The following is an 18,362-nucleotide window of genomic DNA, read 5'->3' as shown; positions in this document are numbered from 1 at the left end:
AATCTTAAATCATTATAATAAATCATTTTTTCACCATGTGCACAGTTAAAATCATTGCTTTTATATATTTTCCAATATAATTAAAAGTCTATTTACATTATCAAAAAAAAAAAATTATAGTTATTTGCAATCTCTCTCCAACTTGTTATATTATAGTTAGTAGACGCATCTATTCTTTGATATTATGTGAAAAAATAGTGCTGTCAAATCGATTAATGTATATATATATATATATATATATATATATACACATACATAAATTTATATTATATTTAACAAAAACTTTTATATACATTTATTATTATTATTACATTATTATAAACATTTATATTATATAAACAAAAACTTGCTTAATAGAGATTAATCGATTTGACAGCACTAGAAAACATTTTTGGGAAAAATAATGTCAATCATCTCAAAACATGTATTATATATATTTATGATACAATCATCAATACATCTACAGCTACTTCTAATAACTAGTAAGTTAACCATGTTGTGTTTTGACCATAGACTGGTTTTGACGGGAACTCTGTCGGTTACTGCTGAAGGTCTGCGCGCGCAGTGCGGTCCTCCAGTCCAGCGGGCGGCGTCACATTCCCTCTCGCGCTCCACATGATCCGAGAGCGTTCAGTGTAAAAGAAGAGGAGGCCTGTTTGATTTCTCGCCCTCTGGTTGCGAAGTTCTTGTCCGCTGAAAGTCGCTCGTTTGACCGCGGGCTCATGTCGAAGGACGGCCGGCACGATGGGCGCCGGCGCGGCGCGGCTCAGCAGCACCGGTTCGGGATGAGAGCGGCTCAGAGCGGGGACGGCAGAGACAGGTCGGCCAGTAACAGCTCTGGATCATCTCATGGAGGAGGGAAAGGCAGGAATACGCCCATCAACATCGCCCTGAAGGTAACAAACAACGGCTGGCTCAAAACACACTGACCTGCTGCCTACGTAGACAACATAAGTGCATTCTGGACGCCGTGAACGCGCATGTGAAGCACAAACTGCTGTCTGGGTAGGCAGCTGTCAGTTATGGCAGTTACTATGGTAACAGTACTTTCCCATCAAAATAGCGTAGTTGCTACAATACAAAACTGTAGTAAAATTTTGACGACTGCTATCATTCAAGTCATATATTTACTTGTTTTATAGGATTAAAGAACTGTACGGTGTTTTAGTCAAATATGTTGTCTGGGTAGGTAACGTTAACTCTACTCGTGTGGCTTGTGATATGTGATTGTGTAGTTATTCTTGGCTTGGCTGTTTTCAGACCCATTATGGATTTTAAAATCAATGTTTCCCAGATACACAACACAAACGCAACCAAAACACTGACATAAAAGTACCTAACATGATCATGACTATAATGACTATAAAGACGGTAATACAATGCAACACATTTACATGACTTAACATAACAGTAGCACAACATAACATTATATTAACATGACAATAACATGACCACATAGCAGTAATACAATGCAACACAACATTTACATGACAACATAACTAATGCAACATACCATTTACATGACATTACAATGTATCATTAACAACGCAACATGACAGCACATAACATTAACATGACAGCAGAACAGTGCATAATAGTAATACAATACAATGTAACATTAACATAAATACATAACATTAACTACAATATCATGACATTGACAACATAGCGGTTTATAACTGTAATACAACGCAACATAGCATTTACATAACAACAGTTACACCACACAACATAGCAGTACATAAACACAACATAACAATAGATAACAGTAACACATATAACATTCCCTTAACAGTACATAACATTATTACAATAACATGACAACATAACAGTAATACAACTCAACATAACATGTCTTAACATATAGCCGTAACGTAGCGCAAAATAACAGTACATAACATTAACATGACAGTGCATAACATTATTACAATAACATGATAACAGTAATACAATGCAACATTACATTTACATAACATAACATACAGTACATAACATCACCCTAACAACATAACATTGCATACAGTAGTACAATGGAACATCACATTAGCATATTAGCGAAAACAGTACGTTATGAGGTAATGCAACATAACATTATGTAAGGGAAAGTGTAGATGACTGGTTCTGCAACATCCTAAAGGTTATTTTTTCCTTTTTTGCCATAATGACCGACTGACTGATTTCAATTGCATGGCTACTTTACAAATAAATAAACACAAAGACATGAAAAATTGCTTTGAGTTTAAATGGTTTCCTTGTGTGAAAACCAAGAGAGCGCAGAGGAACACCCTTCAGGATGAAGACCTGATCTACCTGTCTGTGTTTATTTTGTAATATATGACCACCTGATTGTATTTTATTCTGCTTATTATAAAGTTGCATAACAGACTGAGACAGAACTTGAGCTCAGGCAGCAGTTTGTTGAATTCATTGATTTATAATTTTGTTTTTACCAAATTTAAATGTAGAGGGAAAGAGTTAAGATGAATATTTTCTGTGGAACCGGTTTGTCTGTTTTTGCTTATTTAGATAGAGATTGACTGTGTCAGAGTGGTAGTAGACATTAATTTGACATTTGTCCTTTCACACATGTAGATTACCCAATGAAGAAGCTATAGAATTTTATATTTGAGTTTCAGCGCACACTTGCACCACGGTTCATCTTAAATATGGTTTATTGAAAATAACAACGCGTGAAACAGACAGAGTTCGGCTAATGTTTGTTTCTGTCGATGGATACGCATTCTTGCTTCTCAATACTGTACAACAGTGATGATAAATAAAAAACGTGGACAAAAGTCACTTTTTTAAAACTTTGTTCAATAGGAGTGTCGTATGCTCTAATATGGCTAGTCATTTACGTTGTCATCACCCAGGTGTTGATAGCGCGCGAGCGCAGGTGAGACCGAAACAGCACACGTTGCTATCTGTGTTTAAACCAAAGTAATTTAAGCCTTGCCAATTTAAACATTCAAGCTCAAGAACTCGCGCACGCTTTGAGAAGATTTGTGTGTGCACTCATCCGAAGCGCGCACACAGAAAGCCGCGTCTCTGGCGGCACGCAAATATTGAGTTCTCTTTCAAGTCTTGCGCTTGAACGGACAAAATTATGTCAACATACCCGTCTCGGCAAGTATCCTAGCAAACATACATAGTAGGTTATGTCTTAAGTGAACGTAAACAGTCGAGAGAGTCAGCTTGTGTACCAGTATCAGTGTACTGGATCCGTGCATTATGTCTTAAAGTGACAGCAGCCTAATATTCCCGCTGTCTGTTTTTAATGTTAATCAAACAACAAAAGACAAGGAAATCACTCTCTGCTCTTGACTGGATAGCTTTGTAACTTTAATAATGATTAATCTGTATTTAATTTATACAGTTAAGGTTACTTAATTACATTTTTGTACCTGAAAACTACTGTTAGATTCATGAAAAACCTGAAAAGCACTGTTTATTTAATTTGTATCTTTGCTCTATTGTATTTATTTGTGCTGTTGCTTGCAGTTTGATTGTGTTTTTATTTGACAGTAGTCCTTTTTTCCCTGAACATAGCACTTACCGAACCGTACCGAAACGGTAACCCTTGAACCGTGATAAAAGCCAAAGCGTGGGTAATTTGAACCGCTACACCCCTAGTAAATAACAAAATGTTGGATATGTTTAATGTTTGAGAGCAAACTACCCGAGTAAGGTTTTTTTATATATAAAGCAACAGTGTCCTTCATATTACTCATTTAATTTCCAGCTCAAAGGCAGAGCAGTTTATTTATTCAAAGCTTTAATGCATATATGATTTAAAAATTTGTAATAAAAATCTTTAAAAAACATACATCTGTCTAAACATGTATATATGTCCTTGTTACTTACCACAGTAATAATAGTAAATTATACATAATTACATTACTTACCCTAACCCTCTCCAGTAAGTACATGTTCAGTTTAATTGCTTAATATTACTCCGTACTTAAATATATAATTACACTGTAACAATGACACTTTAAAATATAGTGTAACCAAATAATTAATTTAATTAGTATAGAAAAATGTGAGTATTGCAATACATACCGACCTGAATCTTCAGTGTGGTCCTCAAACCACAGTCTTCCTCACGGCTGTGTCTGTTCCACATCTCGTTGGTGCATCTCTATTTACATCTATAACCCCTGTGTGAGTAACGCTCCGCCAAGCTCCAATCGGACGCTGAGTCTGCAGCGTCTAACGCACAGGCGCTGACACACACACAGCCCTGACACACACACAGCCCTGCCGCCTCCAGCACATGCTGGACGAGTGGGCGGCCTGCCATGTGCACATGACTGCACAGAGAGAGAGAGGAGCTCTGCAAGCTGTGGAGGGTGAACACACCACAACTAAAACAGCAACACAGTAGAGTCGCTGTGCAGTCGAGACGTTGCAGGTTCAAAGAAAGACTGTCCCGATTGCCAGAAGAAGGAGTCTGTCCTGCTGATTGACAGAGGCATCTACTTGAGTCCACCGGAGCCATGCTCAACCACGCTATTTTTGGTCCGGATGTCAAATGACGATGTCAGGCCGTTCGGGCAGCAGAGATCCTGGTTAAGGGGGGTGAACAGGTTGCCATGAGCAAATTCGGTAGCATGTCAGGGCCGGGAATGGATGAGGAACCTGCTTACAGACTCTGCTTCTACTCTGTACGTACCTTCTGTCCTCTTTCCCATCGTTCTTTCTGTGTCCCTCGAACATGCTTCTGCATTTAGACGCACTTGAAACTCTATCCTTGCAGGGGCTTGCAGCTCTCAGCGTGTCCTGAGAGCAGTTCTTTGCTGGACGTCCTTGTTTTGCAGTTCTGAGGTGCTCGGTTAGATCTAACCCTAATAACCTCGGGTGTCAAGGGGCCTGCTGGTGATTTGGTGATTAGCTCGATTCGTCTCACTTATGCATGGAGCGCTGACCTGAGATCAGAGACCCCCTTCTCACTTTTACCTCGGTTATTTTGTACCAACGAATGCCAAATCGGATACCAGATCCCCCCGCCTCCTTCTCCGAGATGCACGACAAATGTAAACTTGGGCCTTCTGCTGCCAGTCAGCTGGGAAACCCAGTGTAAATATTTACCATTCATACACCCTGCTGACAGACAACGTTAATTTACTTGCTTTTTAAAAAAAATGCAATATTTTTGTCCGTTTCATCCTCATTCATCCTTATTTTCAGACCTCTAGAGAGTAAAGCTGTGTGATGAAGGCTGTTGTCATTGGTTAAGTAGGTCAGTTGTGTATTTTAACCCTGAGGACATGAGATGGTAGCAGGGGAGGACAGTATGCTGTTTATGCATGTGCAAAAACCAGTGAGCCTTATGAAATATTCCTCTGTGATGGAGTATGACTGGCATATGGACAATGAACTACATAATTAGCTATATGCAAATTGTTTGTTTTTTAGACTGTTGTATTAAAATAATGTATCAATCCTGTGTTGCTCACTATCCAGAGTAGCTAAATTTAATGTTCTGCAGGGAGTGATACGATTTTGAGATACTAAGGGGCCGTTTACACGACACCGTTTTCAACTTAAAAACGTAAAACTTTTTATGCGTTTTGGCCTTTCATTACACGACTACGGCGTTTTGGGTGCCTGAAAACACAAACTTTTGAAAGCGGTCTCCATGTAAACAACAAAAACGCGAATCTCTAAAGATGATGACGTCATGCACATGCGTTTTACGTGTTCAGTCTATAGCGTTTCATCGCCATCTACTGGCCTGGCAGCAGAATACAACGTTTTTAGTCGTTTGTGTGAATGGGGATCGTTTTGACAATGTGCGCGGAAAACTCAAAGACTAAAACTGTTTTTTTTTTGTTCTCTGTTTTAAGCATATCGTTGTCGTGTAAACGTACCCTAAAGCACTGGTTTTAAAGTCCAACATTTAATTAAGTCAGCAAGTCAACTAATCAATCTTTTAAAGCAGAGGTCTTTAACCCAGCTCCTGGGGACTCTGTTCTGTAGAGTTTAGCTCTAACCCTAATCAAATCTACCGGTAATCAAATCTAATCAAAACCCTGATCTCTTGAAAAACCAATATGAACATTTTGGCTGATACCATTAACTGATAATTCTTTATATTTGAGGGCCGATATATTGGTCGATAAACCTAAATCCTAATTTTATAGAATTTTTGAGAGTCTGATTACAAAAGTTAAAACTCAAGTCCTACCATTAAAAGCCATTTCCCAAACACTTCAATATAAATCAAACATGTTTAGTAAAGTAGCCTATTTGAACAGGTATACGTTTTACACTCCTATGGCAAATTTACTTTATCAAAACTAAATGAAAAAATCTGTTGCCTTAGAAATAAAAAATAAAATAATGCAAACAAGTCATTGGGCAACATTACTTGCGTATAAAGAATCAAAATGCATATGCCATGGATAAATCAAATGGAATAGCTATGCACGGAGGACCATAATGATATGATTTTAATTAAACCGTATTGTTGATTAAATAAAAAGTAAAAAATCAAAGTGCTAGTTATTATTAATAATGCATTGTTTTTGAAAAAGAAACATCTGAAATGAATATTATTACTGTTTCAACTGAAGAGCTGAATGAACACCGGGAAACTGAAAAAGTATTTTTTCCTCAGAATTGTGAGAAATAAATTTTCAATTGCGAGTTATAAAGTACAATTCTGAGAAAAGTAGTCAGAGTTGCGAGATATAAACTTTTTTTCTCTCAATTATGAGTTTATATCTATAATTAGAGACATTATTTAATTTCCTAACCGCGACGCGTAAAAAGACATTATATAAGTCGTATAAGTCATTATAATCAGTAATTATGTCCCCAATGAAATAAAACCTTATCAATCTGATACGATCTGGTCCAGTCGCGCTGGCAAAGTTGATCGATCAGTTTGGACATCTGCATTTTCCGGATCAGATTCGGGCTCGCATTGATAAGGTAGTACAGACATCTTCACCTGTCATTATTGCTTTGGGAGCTGATGTTTCAAATATGGTAAGGGGCGGGGCATTTCCATCACACACTTAAGGAATTTGGGCCAATCACAATGCAATGGATCACTGGCCAATCAGAGCACACCACGCTTTTCAGAACGATGAGCTTTGTAAAAATCGAGGCGTTTCAGAAAAGCGGGGCATAGAGGAGCAACAATAATGTACAGTATGTGTAAAATAATGACTTTTTTTAAAACATAAAACCGCGTAAACACATTGCATTAAACCAAATACACAAAATTATTTTAGAACCGTCATATGACCCCTTTAAAACTGCAGTGAACCAAAGACAGTCTCAAAAACACGGTTTGAAATCGCTGGTGTTTTTGATGTCACAAACTACCTTTGTAACCAATCAGATCAACGTGTGATCGTCAACGAGTGGATCTCTGAGCTGAGTGAGTGAGTGGAGGTGGGGCTAATTTGCATATTCATAGAACCACGTATTCTAAATGAGGCAAGGGTGTAGAGTTACATTCAAGCTATTTTAAGGCATGAAGATTTTTTTTCCAAGGGAAAACACTTTAAATATGTTATTTTGGTGATCAAAGATGAGTTTTAAGGGATACAATTATTGACTGCAGGGGGACTTTAACACACATTGTTTACGCCCTCTCGCTATACTTTAAAAACGATGAGTATTTTAACATTTATGAAGTGGCCCCATTCACTGTTTGAATGTGGACAAGTAGGCAATGGCTTTCAAAGACTGAACACATTTCCAGTTGAAGATTCATGTGTTTGTCTTCCTACTGGTGCTGTTGACATGATGTTGAATAACCATTAATCTTGACATCACTTGTGCTTATAGGATTTGCCAGTGGTGATAATTTAAGGTGACAAGAAAGAAGGAATTATTGGTATTGATTACAATGATAAAATGTCCTTAACTTGGACAGAATAAGCTCATTCTTGCCAGTTGCAAAGAGCACTATTTCTATTTGTGGGACACGCATGAAAAGGGCAAGTTTCCCCCTCGTAACACATGTTTTTCTCCTTGCTACAGGCCTCTTTTCAGCGGTCCAACAGCCATGACAAGGTGAGGAAGATCGTGGCAGAGGAAGGCCGGGCTGCCCGAAACCTCATCGCATGGAGTGTCCCAGTGGAAAGCAAGGAGGAAGAAGGTTAGATCTGACACAGTCATGCACACATATAATAATTAATGTTGGTATTTGCAATGCATTTTATGGTAGATGGGGTCTAGATCCTGAAGTGTGCCTGTGATATGTAATCATTTTTTTATGAGAAATAATGTGAGCAGATTATATATATGTTACCGGCAAAGTGTGAAATCCCGGTATTGTATAGAATGCCTGATGGTTTTTGGCAAAAATACATTACCTAATTCTATACATTACCTAGGCATTCTATAGAATGCCGGATTACACACTTTGCCGGTAACATATACACTACAAAAATAAAGAATTCACTTATGCTCACCGAAGCTGCATTTATTTGATCAAAAATAGGATGTAATTTTGTGAAATATTTTCTATTCGAATATATTTTAAAATGTAATTTATTCCTGTGATCAAAGCTGAATTTTCAGCATCATTACTCCAGTCTTCAGTGTCACATGATCCTTCAGAAATCACTCTGATATGATGATAATTATGATAATCAGTTATTATCAATGTTGGAAACAGTTGTGCTGCTTTATATTTTTTTTGGAACCTGTGATATTTTTTTCTTGATTCATTGATGAATAAAAAGTTAAAAAGAACAGAATATTTGTTTAAATACTGTATTTAATATAACTTATTATCGGTTTAACATCGTTGCTGAATAAAAGTTTTAATTTCTTTCAATAAAAGATACAGAAGACTGAAAAGATAAAAAAGACTGACCTCAAACCTTTGAACGGGTCATGTATGTTGTTACAAAAGATTTCTATTATAAATAAATTCTTTAAAAAAAAAAACTTTTTATTCATCAAAGAATCCTGAAAAAAGTATCACCGGTTCAAAAAAAAAAAAAAAAAAAAAAAAAAAAAATATATATATATATATATATATATATATATATATATATATATATATAAATTTCAGCTTTGCATCACAGCAATAAATTATGCTTTAAAGTATATTAAAATGGCAAACCACATGTTTTATTTAATAATATTTTACAATATTACCGTTTTTTTCTGTAATGCAGACTTGATGAGCAGAATCTTTCAAAGCAATAAAAATAGTAATATGTGTGTCAGGCAACCACTTAAAATGCATCCAGCTTTGTAAAGAGCTTCCATTTGCAAAGCAAATGTAGGCGATGAACAAGTGCTCCAAATCTGTCATCCCCCTCTTGTACCTGTAGTTACAGTTCGCTCTTTGTCGCAGTTTGTGAAATCCTCCTGAGTGTGTATAAGCTGACCCAGATCCTCTGTTTCACTGTCAGCGCTGACAGGTCACCACAGGAGCCTTTTGTTCGTTCGGGACTGCAGTATGTGCTCTGTGTCCGAGCGAATCCATCCAGCACTGTGGCCGTTTCTGGATCAGGGGGTGCAACCATGAGTCAACTCTAATTAGAATAGTTAGAAGTTCTGATTGAGAATCAGTTTTGACCCCTTATATCCTGATAAAGAGGATTATATTGACTCGAGGAGGCTGATCCTAGATGATTACAGAAAGCTGATCCTGTTCTTATATTGAACACACAATTCAGGCCCTGATCTCAGATCAGTTTTAATAGTCAAATACACTTTATGAGTGGAAGCACTGGCTGAAAGATGGCTTAAGATGAATAAAACAGAGGAATGCCCAGGTCATACATCAACCCTAAATTAAAAAATTCAAGTCTATTTCTAGTCATTATTATGACTTTTTTTTTCGTTTCAACATTATTTTCATGACAATTAAACATTTTCATCCCAGTTCTTATTAGCATTATATATAAAAATAAACTAATTTCTTTAAGTTTGTTTTTTAGTGTTCATTATTATTTGATATTAATAATTCTCATTAGATTTATTAGTTTCAAAGTATTTTCTCTCTTTGGACATTCTCTCTGGGAAACATTTTTTTTTTAAAAAAAAGCATAAATTACGTGTACTACTCTGGTTTATTTTTTTTATTATATGGTGTAAATAATATATTTAAAATATATTTATTTAATTATCTATTTAATTATAATATATTTATTTTGTTATTCAAAAAATAATAAAACAATTAAATGCATAATTAATGAAATATAATTTAAATAATACATACAAATATCATGTTTTATTTAATAATAATACAATTATCAAATAATAAATAAAATAATTAAATGTGATTTAAATAAATGTATTTTATTTGACTAGATTTGTATTAATTTACTAGTTGTTGTTTTGTTATATTTTGGTGATCCTAAAAATAGGCTAAAAATAAATGATGCATATTATTTATTGTTTTGCACCAGTGCTATTCACAATGGCAATGTTCAGAATGTAGTACATTGTTTTTTTTTTTTTGCTTTTTTTTTTGCATGCATTATGTAATGACATATTTAAATTATTACTATTCTACATTGTAATAATATAACCATCTTGGGAATAAAAAACAATTTGATTTTGCATTTTTTTATTTAATTTTTTTTGTGTGTTTCTGACTTATGCAGAGTTCACAGTGAGCATTGTTTAATTTTAAAATCTGAAAGTTTAGACCTTGTGTGACTTGGTCTTTGGTTTTACAATTGCTTTGATGTCATCCATCTGAATGTGATATTTTGGACATATAAGGTACTGTGACATTTATCTGCACTGTATTCTTCTGTTCACATGCAGCTAAAGCAAAGATTCACGGGAACAGCAGCGCAAGGGCTCAGCGAATCAACGCCGGGCTCCACAGGAACAAAAAGCAGGTGCGAATCATTCATTCCAAATTGTTTGTAGTTTCTGAATCTCTTAATTAAAACCTACATTATCTTAAAACACTAATGTGATACAGAACAGTTTATCTCATGGGACAATGTCTCCATTTGCATCCACGACACATCTGTTAGTTAAGAAACCTGGATAAATAAAAAACAAATAACCTGGAACATGCATACTTGGCTAGTTTACAAATAAGCAAACAGGTTTAAATTAGTTCCCTTTAAAGAAAAGTGATAACTGAACGTGGAAAGCTTAATTTAAAGCTTTTCCTCATGTTAAACACTAGGTGGCGCCAGAGACTTTTATTTCATCCTCTTGCTGATGGGGTTCTAATTTCCATTCTTTGATTCACCTCAGTGTTTATATGAGCAGCACACACTGATGGTTAAAACAGCTGTTTGCCCTATAGAGTTAAAGGGATAGTTCACCCAAAAATGAAAATTGTCTTCATTTATTCACCCTCATGTCGCAAAAGCCGCAAGACTTTCGTTCATCTTCGGAACACAAATGAAGATGTTTTTAATGAAATCTGAGAGATTTCTGTCCCTCCATTGACAGCTACGCAAGTGAAACTTTGACCCTTCAAAAAGTTCATAAAGAGATTGTAAAACTAATCCATATGAATTGAGCGGTTTAGTCCAAAGTTTCTGAAGAGACTCATTCGCTTTATATGAGGAACAGGTTTAATTTAGGCTTTTATTCACATAAACATTGATCAGCGAACATAAACTGAAGCTCAACAGTAACAAGAGAATGAACTTCATTGGTTCTCATGTTTGAGCTTCAGTTTATCATATCTGATGTGTGTTGATGAATGTTTAAATGTGAATAAAAGCCTAAATTCAATCTGTTCATCATATAAAGCGATCGGAAATTTGGACTAGACTGCTTGATTCATATGGGTTAGTTTTATGAACTTTTTGAAGCGTCAAAATGGTAGTTGCATAGCTGTCTATGGAGGGACAGAAATCTCTCAGATTTCATCAAAAAGATCTTCATTTGTGTTTCGAAGATCAACGAAAGTTTTACGTGTTTGGAACGACAGTGAGTAATTAATGACAGAATTTTCATTTTTTGGTTGAACTAACCCTGTAATAGCAAATGGGGTTCATTTGGTCAAATAAAGGTATCTTGACAATTTCAAATCTCTTCTGCTCTTAACAGAACTTGGCGATAGACTGCAAAAATGCATCCGGGTTGATCCTGGACAAAGGATCTGAGAAAAGCCCCACCAAGACTAGACAGCCACGGAAGGTGGACCTCAGAGCCCGATACTGGGCCTTCCTGTTCGATAATCTGCGGAGAGCAGTGGACGAGATCTACGTCACCTGCGAATCGGACCAGAGCGTGGTGGAGTGCAGGGTACGATGATCACACGCATTTCTCCAACGTTTTTACCACTTAAAACAGAAAATATAACAGATTTATAATTATGTTGAAATATAATTCAAGTATAATTGTGTGTATATGAGACATTTTTGTGCTTGTGACTGCATCTGCACTCTCTGGCCACTAGAGGGAGTGGAGCATTGTGATAAACCTCTTCCTCTGCCTCCTCCTCCTCCTCGCATTCCTTTTGTTTTCTGGTTTGTGTCAGAGAGGGGTTTGGTGAGAGAATTATCACTGCACCTCTCCAGGGCCTTTCTGGAGGGAGTGGAGATGGATGACATGTGTAAACAAAGGGCCCCCCACCCGCTCCTTCCGTGTGTGTGTGTGTGTGCGGGGGGCTCGGGGTACGAGGTCTAGGTAACGTCCCGAAACACTTTTTCCACCCCAGGTTCTTTGTTTAGTTTTAGGAAAAGCAAAAAGCTGATTGCAAGACATGTACTACAGTCAGCCACTATGACCAATAACCTCTCAGCACGCAACCATCGCAATAACGATTCGTCACTTCAAGTTGATCAACAGTGTTTTTGTGTCCGGTCATGGTCTTGGGACCTGTGTCGGCAAACATGCGTTTGAACTGTTAGCTTTGGTTGGCAGAGCCCATGTCAGGGCACTCACTTTGTTTACCCTGGCAGGTATGGCGCCTGGCTGTATTTGGGCCCATCGTCCACACTTTACACTGCTGGCTCTGATTTATCGATTGGCGTGTAATCTGGAATTATGCTGAGCGGGGTTCGGCCAACCGCTCGAAGCTAACCGGCCCCGTTGTGGTTACCTTGTTGACAGCCGGCCTGCGCGAATGTGCATAAACACTCCGGCCGCTGTGTTGCCATGTCCGGCGGGCCTGTTCACACTCGCTGGCCCTTTGGTCTGAGTGTGTATGTATGTGTCCATGCTCTGCTCTAGATCTTTAGCTCACTGCCATGTGACAGTAGGGGATTGTCTGTAGGCCTACAGTAGGAAAATGTTCCTTGGAGCTGTTGAAATCCAGGACTTTTCACATACACATAACCGCTCCTTTATGAAGAGATAAATATGTGATTCAGCACTTCATTGACTTGTACATGTACTTTACCAGCACATTCTTTGTGATACATGGATGCATGAATTTATGTTGGTCATCATCAGAATCTCTCATAAAATGCAAAGCATTTTCTTAATTTAAAGGCATTAAAAAATTACAATTTTGTCATTTTAAACTTCTAACCTGTAAGATGTATTATTCTGCAGAACAAAGGTATATATTTTTGTCCATACAAAGTCAATGGCGTCCAAAACTTTCTCTTTTAAAAAAATGTAAAAATATATTTAAAGACGAGATATGAAAATTATTTAGCCAAATATTCAATGGGAAGTAAAGAGGGCAACAATTGTTTTTATCCATTGCAATTTTATTATTTGTCACATTAGGCTGTGACTTTTTTTGTTAATGTTGTCCCCGCCCACATGACCTTGATGACATCAGCAGAGCAGAAAATTTGTTTCAGATTACTACATTTGGATGAAAAAATTATACAAATAAACAACTTTAAATTCATGTTGTGTTCAGTACAGCATTTGCCATAAATAATCATAATTATCTTATTCAGTGCAAAGCAAAAAAGTTTGTTTTCCAGTATTTAATTCCACCTGTGTTTTTGATTCTTTATCCGCTTGCCAGTGATGGCTGGTCTGACACGCTTGATTTGGTCCGGTGGCTTGATTTATTTTCATATTTAAGTAACGCCCACATCTTTAACCCACAGCCCAGACGACTAATTAGTTCTTATCAGGCCTCTCCCTCATCCCAGGCCTGATTTATGTCATATCAGCCAGCCCATGGACGAGACAACTCTCCTTCACTTGTGTGAATGTGTGCATGAGAGTTAGAGGTGTAAAATTTCAGAATTTTATTTGTGGGGTTGAGGGGGTCATTTCATTTTTTCATTTGATCGAATAACCCCGTAAGTCTTAGTTAAAGGATTAGTTCACTTAAAAAAAAAACTTTTGCTGATTATTTACTCACCCCCATGTCATCCAAGATGTCCAAGTCTTTCTTTCTTCAGTCGAAAAGAAATTAAGGTTTTGATGAAAACATTTCTCCATATAATGGACTTCAATGGGCCCCAAACGGTTCACGGTCCAAATGACAGTTTCAGTGCGGCTTCAAAGGGCTTTAAACGATACCAGATGATGAATAAGGGTCTTATCTAGCGAAACGATTGGCCATTTCAAAAATAACTAAAAAAGTTTAAGTTTTATAAGCACAAATGCTCGCCTTTCTCTGTTCTGTGATGCGCGTTCGTGACATCATGTAATACGCAATTACGTTGAAAAGGTCACGCTTTTCTGTTCTGACGAAAATTTTCTTTTAGGCTTTTTAATATTAAAACACAGAGGATACGCACACGAAATGGGCATTTTAAACGATAAACTGACACAAAGACATTTGAATATGTGTATATGGTCCTCCTTCCGCACATTTGTGTGTATAAAACTTAAACTTTTTTATTTATTTTTTAAATGACCGATCGTTTCGCTAGATAAGACCCTTATTCATCGTCTGGTATCGTTTAACGTAGTGCTGGGCGGTTTACCGGTTCATACCGAATACCGGTGTTTATTTTTGTTACGATATGAATTTTTAATAAACCGCAATACCGGTGTATGTCGCTTTAATCGGAACGCGGCGCTGCGCGACACAGTCTCACCCCTCATTTACAACACACGTCTGCGGCGCATTACGGCTGCGACAAGGTTTTATTCCGTCCTCCACGCGGTGCATCAAAATAGACTAGGCGCCTATATTTAGCGAAGCGGCGCGGAGAGCCGCTTCTGGGAAGCTTCGATCTGAAACACAAGCATTGACTAGAATGGGCACGAGACGTGTGGGGGTGAGAGTCTTTTTTCTCGCGGCGCGCGTGTTTTTATACTGTATTAACGTATCTGAAGTGAACTGACGGTCTTTAGAAAAGTTTCTTTGGTATTACGATTGAATCTTTCTTTATCTTTCCTGATAAAGCAGTGTTTATGAGCGTTGCTGCTTTGTGTACAGCCGTTACCGGGGAAACCACTGTTTCTGCCGCTCCTAAAGCGCGTCCTGCTGACACCTCTTTGTAAACAGCCTTGCAAACCTGTATTATTAATATTAGTGTGGATTTTTTCTATAATATTCACTCATGACAATAAAATAGGGCATTATAAGTAAATCTACTGCAGTATTTCCTCTCTCACTCAGTAGAAAATGTGGTTAACACCCATCATGCTTGAAAAAAAAAAAAACCGGTAAAAACCGTGAAACCGGTATAATTTAGAAAAAAACCGTGATGTTGATTTTTGGTCAAACCGCCCAGCACTAGTTTAACGCCCTTTGAAGCTGCACTGAAACTGTAATTTGGACCGTGAACTGTTTGGGGCCCATTGAAGTCCATTATATGGGAAAAAATCCTGGAATGTTTTCATCAAAAACCTTAATTTCTTTTCGACTGAAGAAAGAAAGACATGGACATCTTGGATGACATGGGGGTGAGTAAATTATCAGCAAAAGTTTTTTTAAAAGTGAACTAATCCTTTAACATTTTTAAAGTCTTAGGCTAAGCATTCTCCTGTCAAATGTCTTCAATAAGTCTCTCGAAATAAACTGAATTGCTTGCTACATGTGTAAGGATTTTTATGGCACTCAGCTGTTTCCTGTCCGCTTGTTCTCTCTCAGCTATTGCATTATGGGTCAGCATCGTCCTCCGCCATGCCCTGGTGTTGTTAACTATCCCTAATCAACAGGCCTGCTTCTGGACACATCTTTCACTGGGTCTGACTCCTCTATTAACTAAAAGCACTGTGGTTTTCTCCTCGATCGTCACTCCCCCATTACCGCCCATCAATCTCACACACACGCCTGTTTCACAGCATCGCCTGCCGTCCTCCACTTAATCCAGAGCATCAGTCATACCGCAGCCCCTGATCCTGATGTGTATGCACCTGAACCGTGTCTCAACGTACAGGAGGTCTGAGTATTCTCGACTACCTCACGATATGATGCACATTGGGATACATGTCAACACATTGTGATGCATTGCAACTGAATCCCAATTGAAACTGCACCAAACATGCGAGGAAGACACTGTGTGCCTGCAAGAGAGGGTGAATCTGCAGGATCAGTTTCAAACTCTGCTGTGCACTCCACTTTTGTCCAGTATGGCGCCTCATAAAAGCGGCATTGAACCCTCTGAGAAATGCTAATTTGTACATGGATAGTCTTGCATAGCCAGACCTTCAGACTGACGGCAGAAGGTCTGGACTCCATAGCAGCTTTCATTGGCCAAGGACCGCCCAGAGGTCGTCTTACTGACATGTCAAGCAACCAATCACACTTAGTTTTGTTCCACGTCTTGTTTAGGGGCGTGAAAATGTAACGTCAATGTCCCCACAATAACAGGCCGGTGTGTAAAACTCTTAAATGCATTTTAAAGAGTATATGCGTGAATTTTGCATACTTCACATGATCCTTATAAGCGCTCATTGTCACAGTTGTAAACACTATAGCATTCTTCTTCCATGAGGGGGTTTGGCATCACAGCAACACAACACACACGTCTCCAGATCATCCTGTAGAATTCAACCAATCAAATGACGACTTCGAAACTCCTGAGGTGTTTCCAGATAAGTGTGCCATATGCATGAGACGTTCAGCCAACGGGCCGTGGCGTGATGTCCGAGGCCGAGACTAGGTTCTTGATGACATTCTGCTATATTAATAGATTTATATGAAATGATACAAGCACATAAATCAAGGCTGGCATCAAGATTTTGGACCGATTTCAACATCCAAGCAGGTTTCCTGTAATCTTAAGAGCCTGTGGTAGGTCTAGGGTTGTAGACCTGTTCTAATCTGTGTTGTGGCAAGGCTTTGCGACACTCTCGAGCGTCTTTGTTGGAGTCAAGGGATTCCCCAGAGTCCCCGCGGCGCTCCCAGATCGAATATCGGACGGACAATGAACATTTCGTCATTCGCTGCACACTCTTTGCCAGTAACTTGAAATGATTACAGCCTCAATCAGATTTGCCAGCCCCCTTTTGCAAAGCTAATTGGTAATTTCAGCTGCACCTCTTCTGGAAGACCACTGAGGCGGGAAAGAGCCACAGCACTCTTTTTCTTTTTCTTTTTGTCCCCTCCTGGCATTTGTGAATAGGGTGTTTCTGGAGAGTGGGAGGGTGTGTGAGATGCGCTCCAGTAGCTTCAGATGCCCACTCTTTAGTAGAGACAACAGGGTGTAGGTTTACACCAGCTCCTCAGTGTGAACAAGAATTGGGGGCTCGTGTAGGAATCCTCTTACCTGAGGGTTCACTAGATTCTGCTGGGGGTCTTTCATTGTTCTTTCAGACATGCCACAAAAGAGACATCAGGGTGGGGGGACGATCTGCCCCTCTTGCATGGTCAGATCAGGCTTCTGGAGTCATAGCTTGATTTGTAGATGCTCTGTCTTTAGTTGTATGTTTACAGTATGTTCCAATGAAAATACTTTGCCTTGACTAATTTAGGACATTTGTTGCCACTTTGGACTTTTTCTTAGCTCATAGATCAACCCATTTTGTCAGGTTTTTGCAAGAACATCCTTTCCATTTATGAATGACTATGCAGTACATATCAGAGTTGCATGTAATTCTGTAGTAAAACTCCCATATCTCATCGCGGCCTTTAAAACTGACATCACACATGCTCTCCACCCCCAGGAGGTGCTGATGATGTTGGATAACTATGTCCGAGACTTCAAAGCTCTAATTGACTGGATCCAACTACAGGAGAAGCTGGAAAAAACAGATGCTCAGAACAGGTGATAACATGCATGCTTATGCAAACACACACACAAGGCCTTTCATGATTATAACATTCCCGGACCATGTACACAAACCTGCACCGGTGAGTCTTTTACACTGTAGTTTGAATTGTGATCCTTTCAGCCTGATCGATGATTAATTTGAGATGATTATTTCAGTGTCTCACCCCTTTACATAATGATTAAGTGACTACAACACTAGTACATTGATAATGGAATAAAAACCTGGGGCCGTATTCACAAAGCATTTTATCTTACCACTAGGAGTTTTCCTAAATCGCACTAAAAGATTTTAACTAGGAGTTTTCTCTTAACCCT

General features: G+C 38.1%; 1 protein-coding gene across 4 annotated transcripts in view; it reads left to right on the top strand.

Annotated features, from left to right (window-relative positions):
- Positions 1 to 627: 627 nt before the first annotated feature.
- scaper (S-phase cyclin A-associated protein in the ER) overlaps positions 628 to 18,362 on the top strand; it is a 118,923-nt gene continuing 101,188 nt past the window's right edge. For 2 of the 4 annotated variants that reach the window (XM_081356196.1, XM_081356194.1), the window contains exons 1-5: positions 628 to 896; positions 8,002 to 8,119; positions 10,756 to 10,832; positions 12,010 to 12,207; positions 17,941 to 18,041. In XM_081356196.1, coding sequence (XP_081212322.1) covers positions 723 to 896; positions 8,002 to 8,119; positions 10,756 to 10,832; positions 12,010 to 12,207; positions 17,941 to 18,041 — 668 coding nt within the window. In that variant the 5' untranslated portion in view covers positions 628 to 722. Of the gene's footprint in view, positions 897 to 4,461; positions 4,668 to 8,001; positions 8,120 to 10,755; positions 10,833 to 12,009; positions 12,208 to 17,940; positions 18,042 to 18,362 lie in introns of those variants that run through there. The other 2 variants (XM_081356197.1, XM_081356195.1) reach the window with 1 other exon arrangement.

The sequence above is a fragment of the Scardinius erythrophthalmus genome, assembly GCF_964197995.2.
Source record: "Scardinius erythrophthalmus genome assembly, chromosome: 24".
Taxonomy (NCBI): domain Eukaryota; kingdom Metazoa; phylum Chordata; class Actinopteri; order Cypriniformes; family Leuciscidae; genus Scardinius; species Scardinius erythrophthalmus.
The sequence above is the reverse complement of the archived record's forward strand: the minus strand, read 5'-3'. Positions and strand labels throughout refer to the sequence as shown.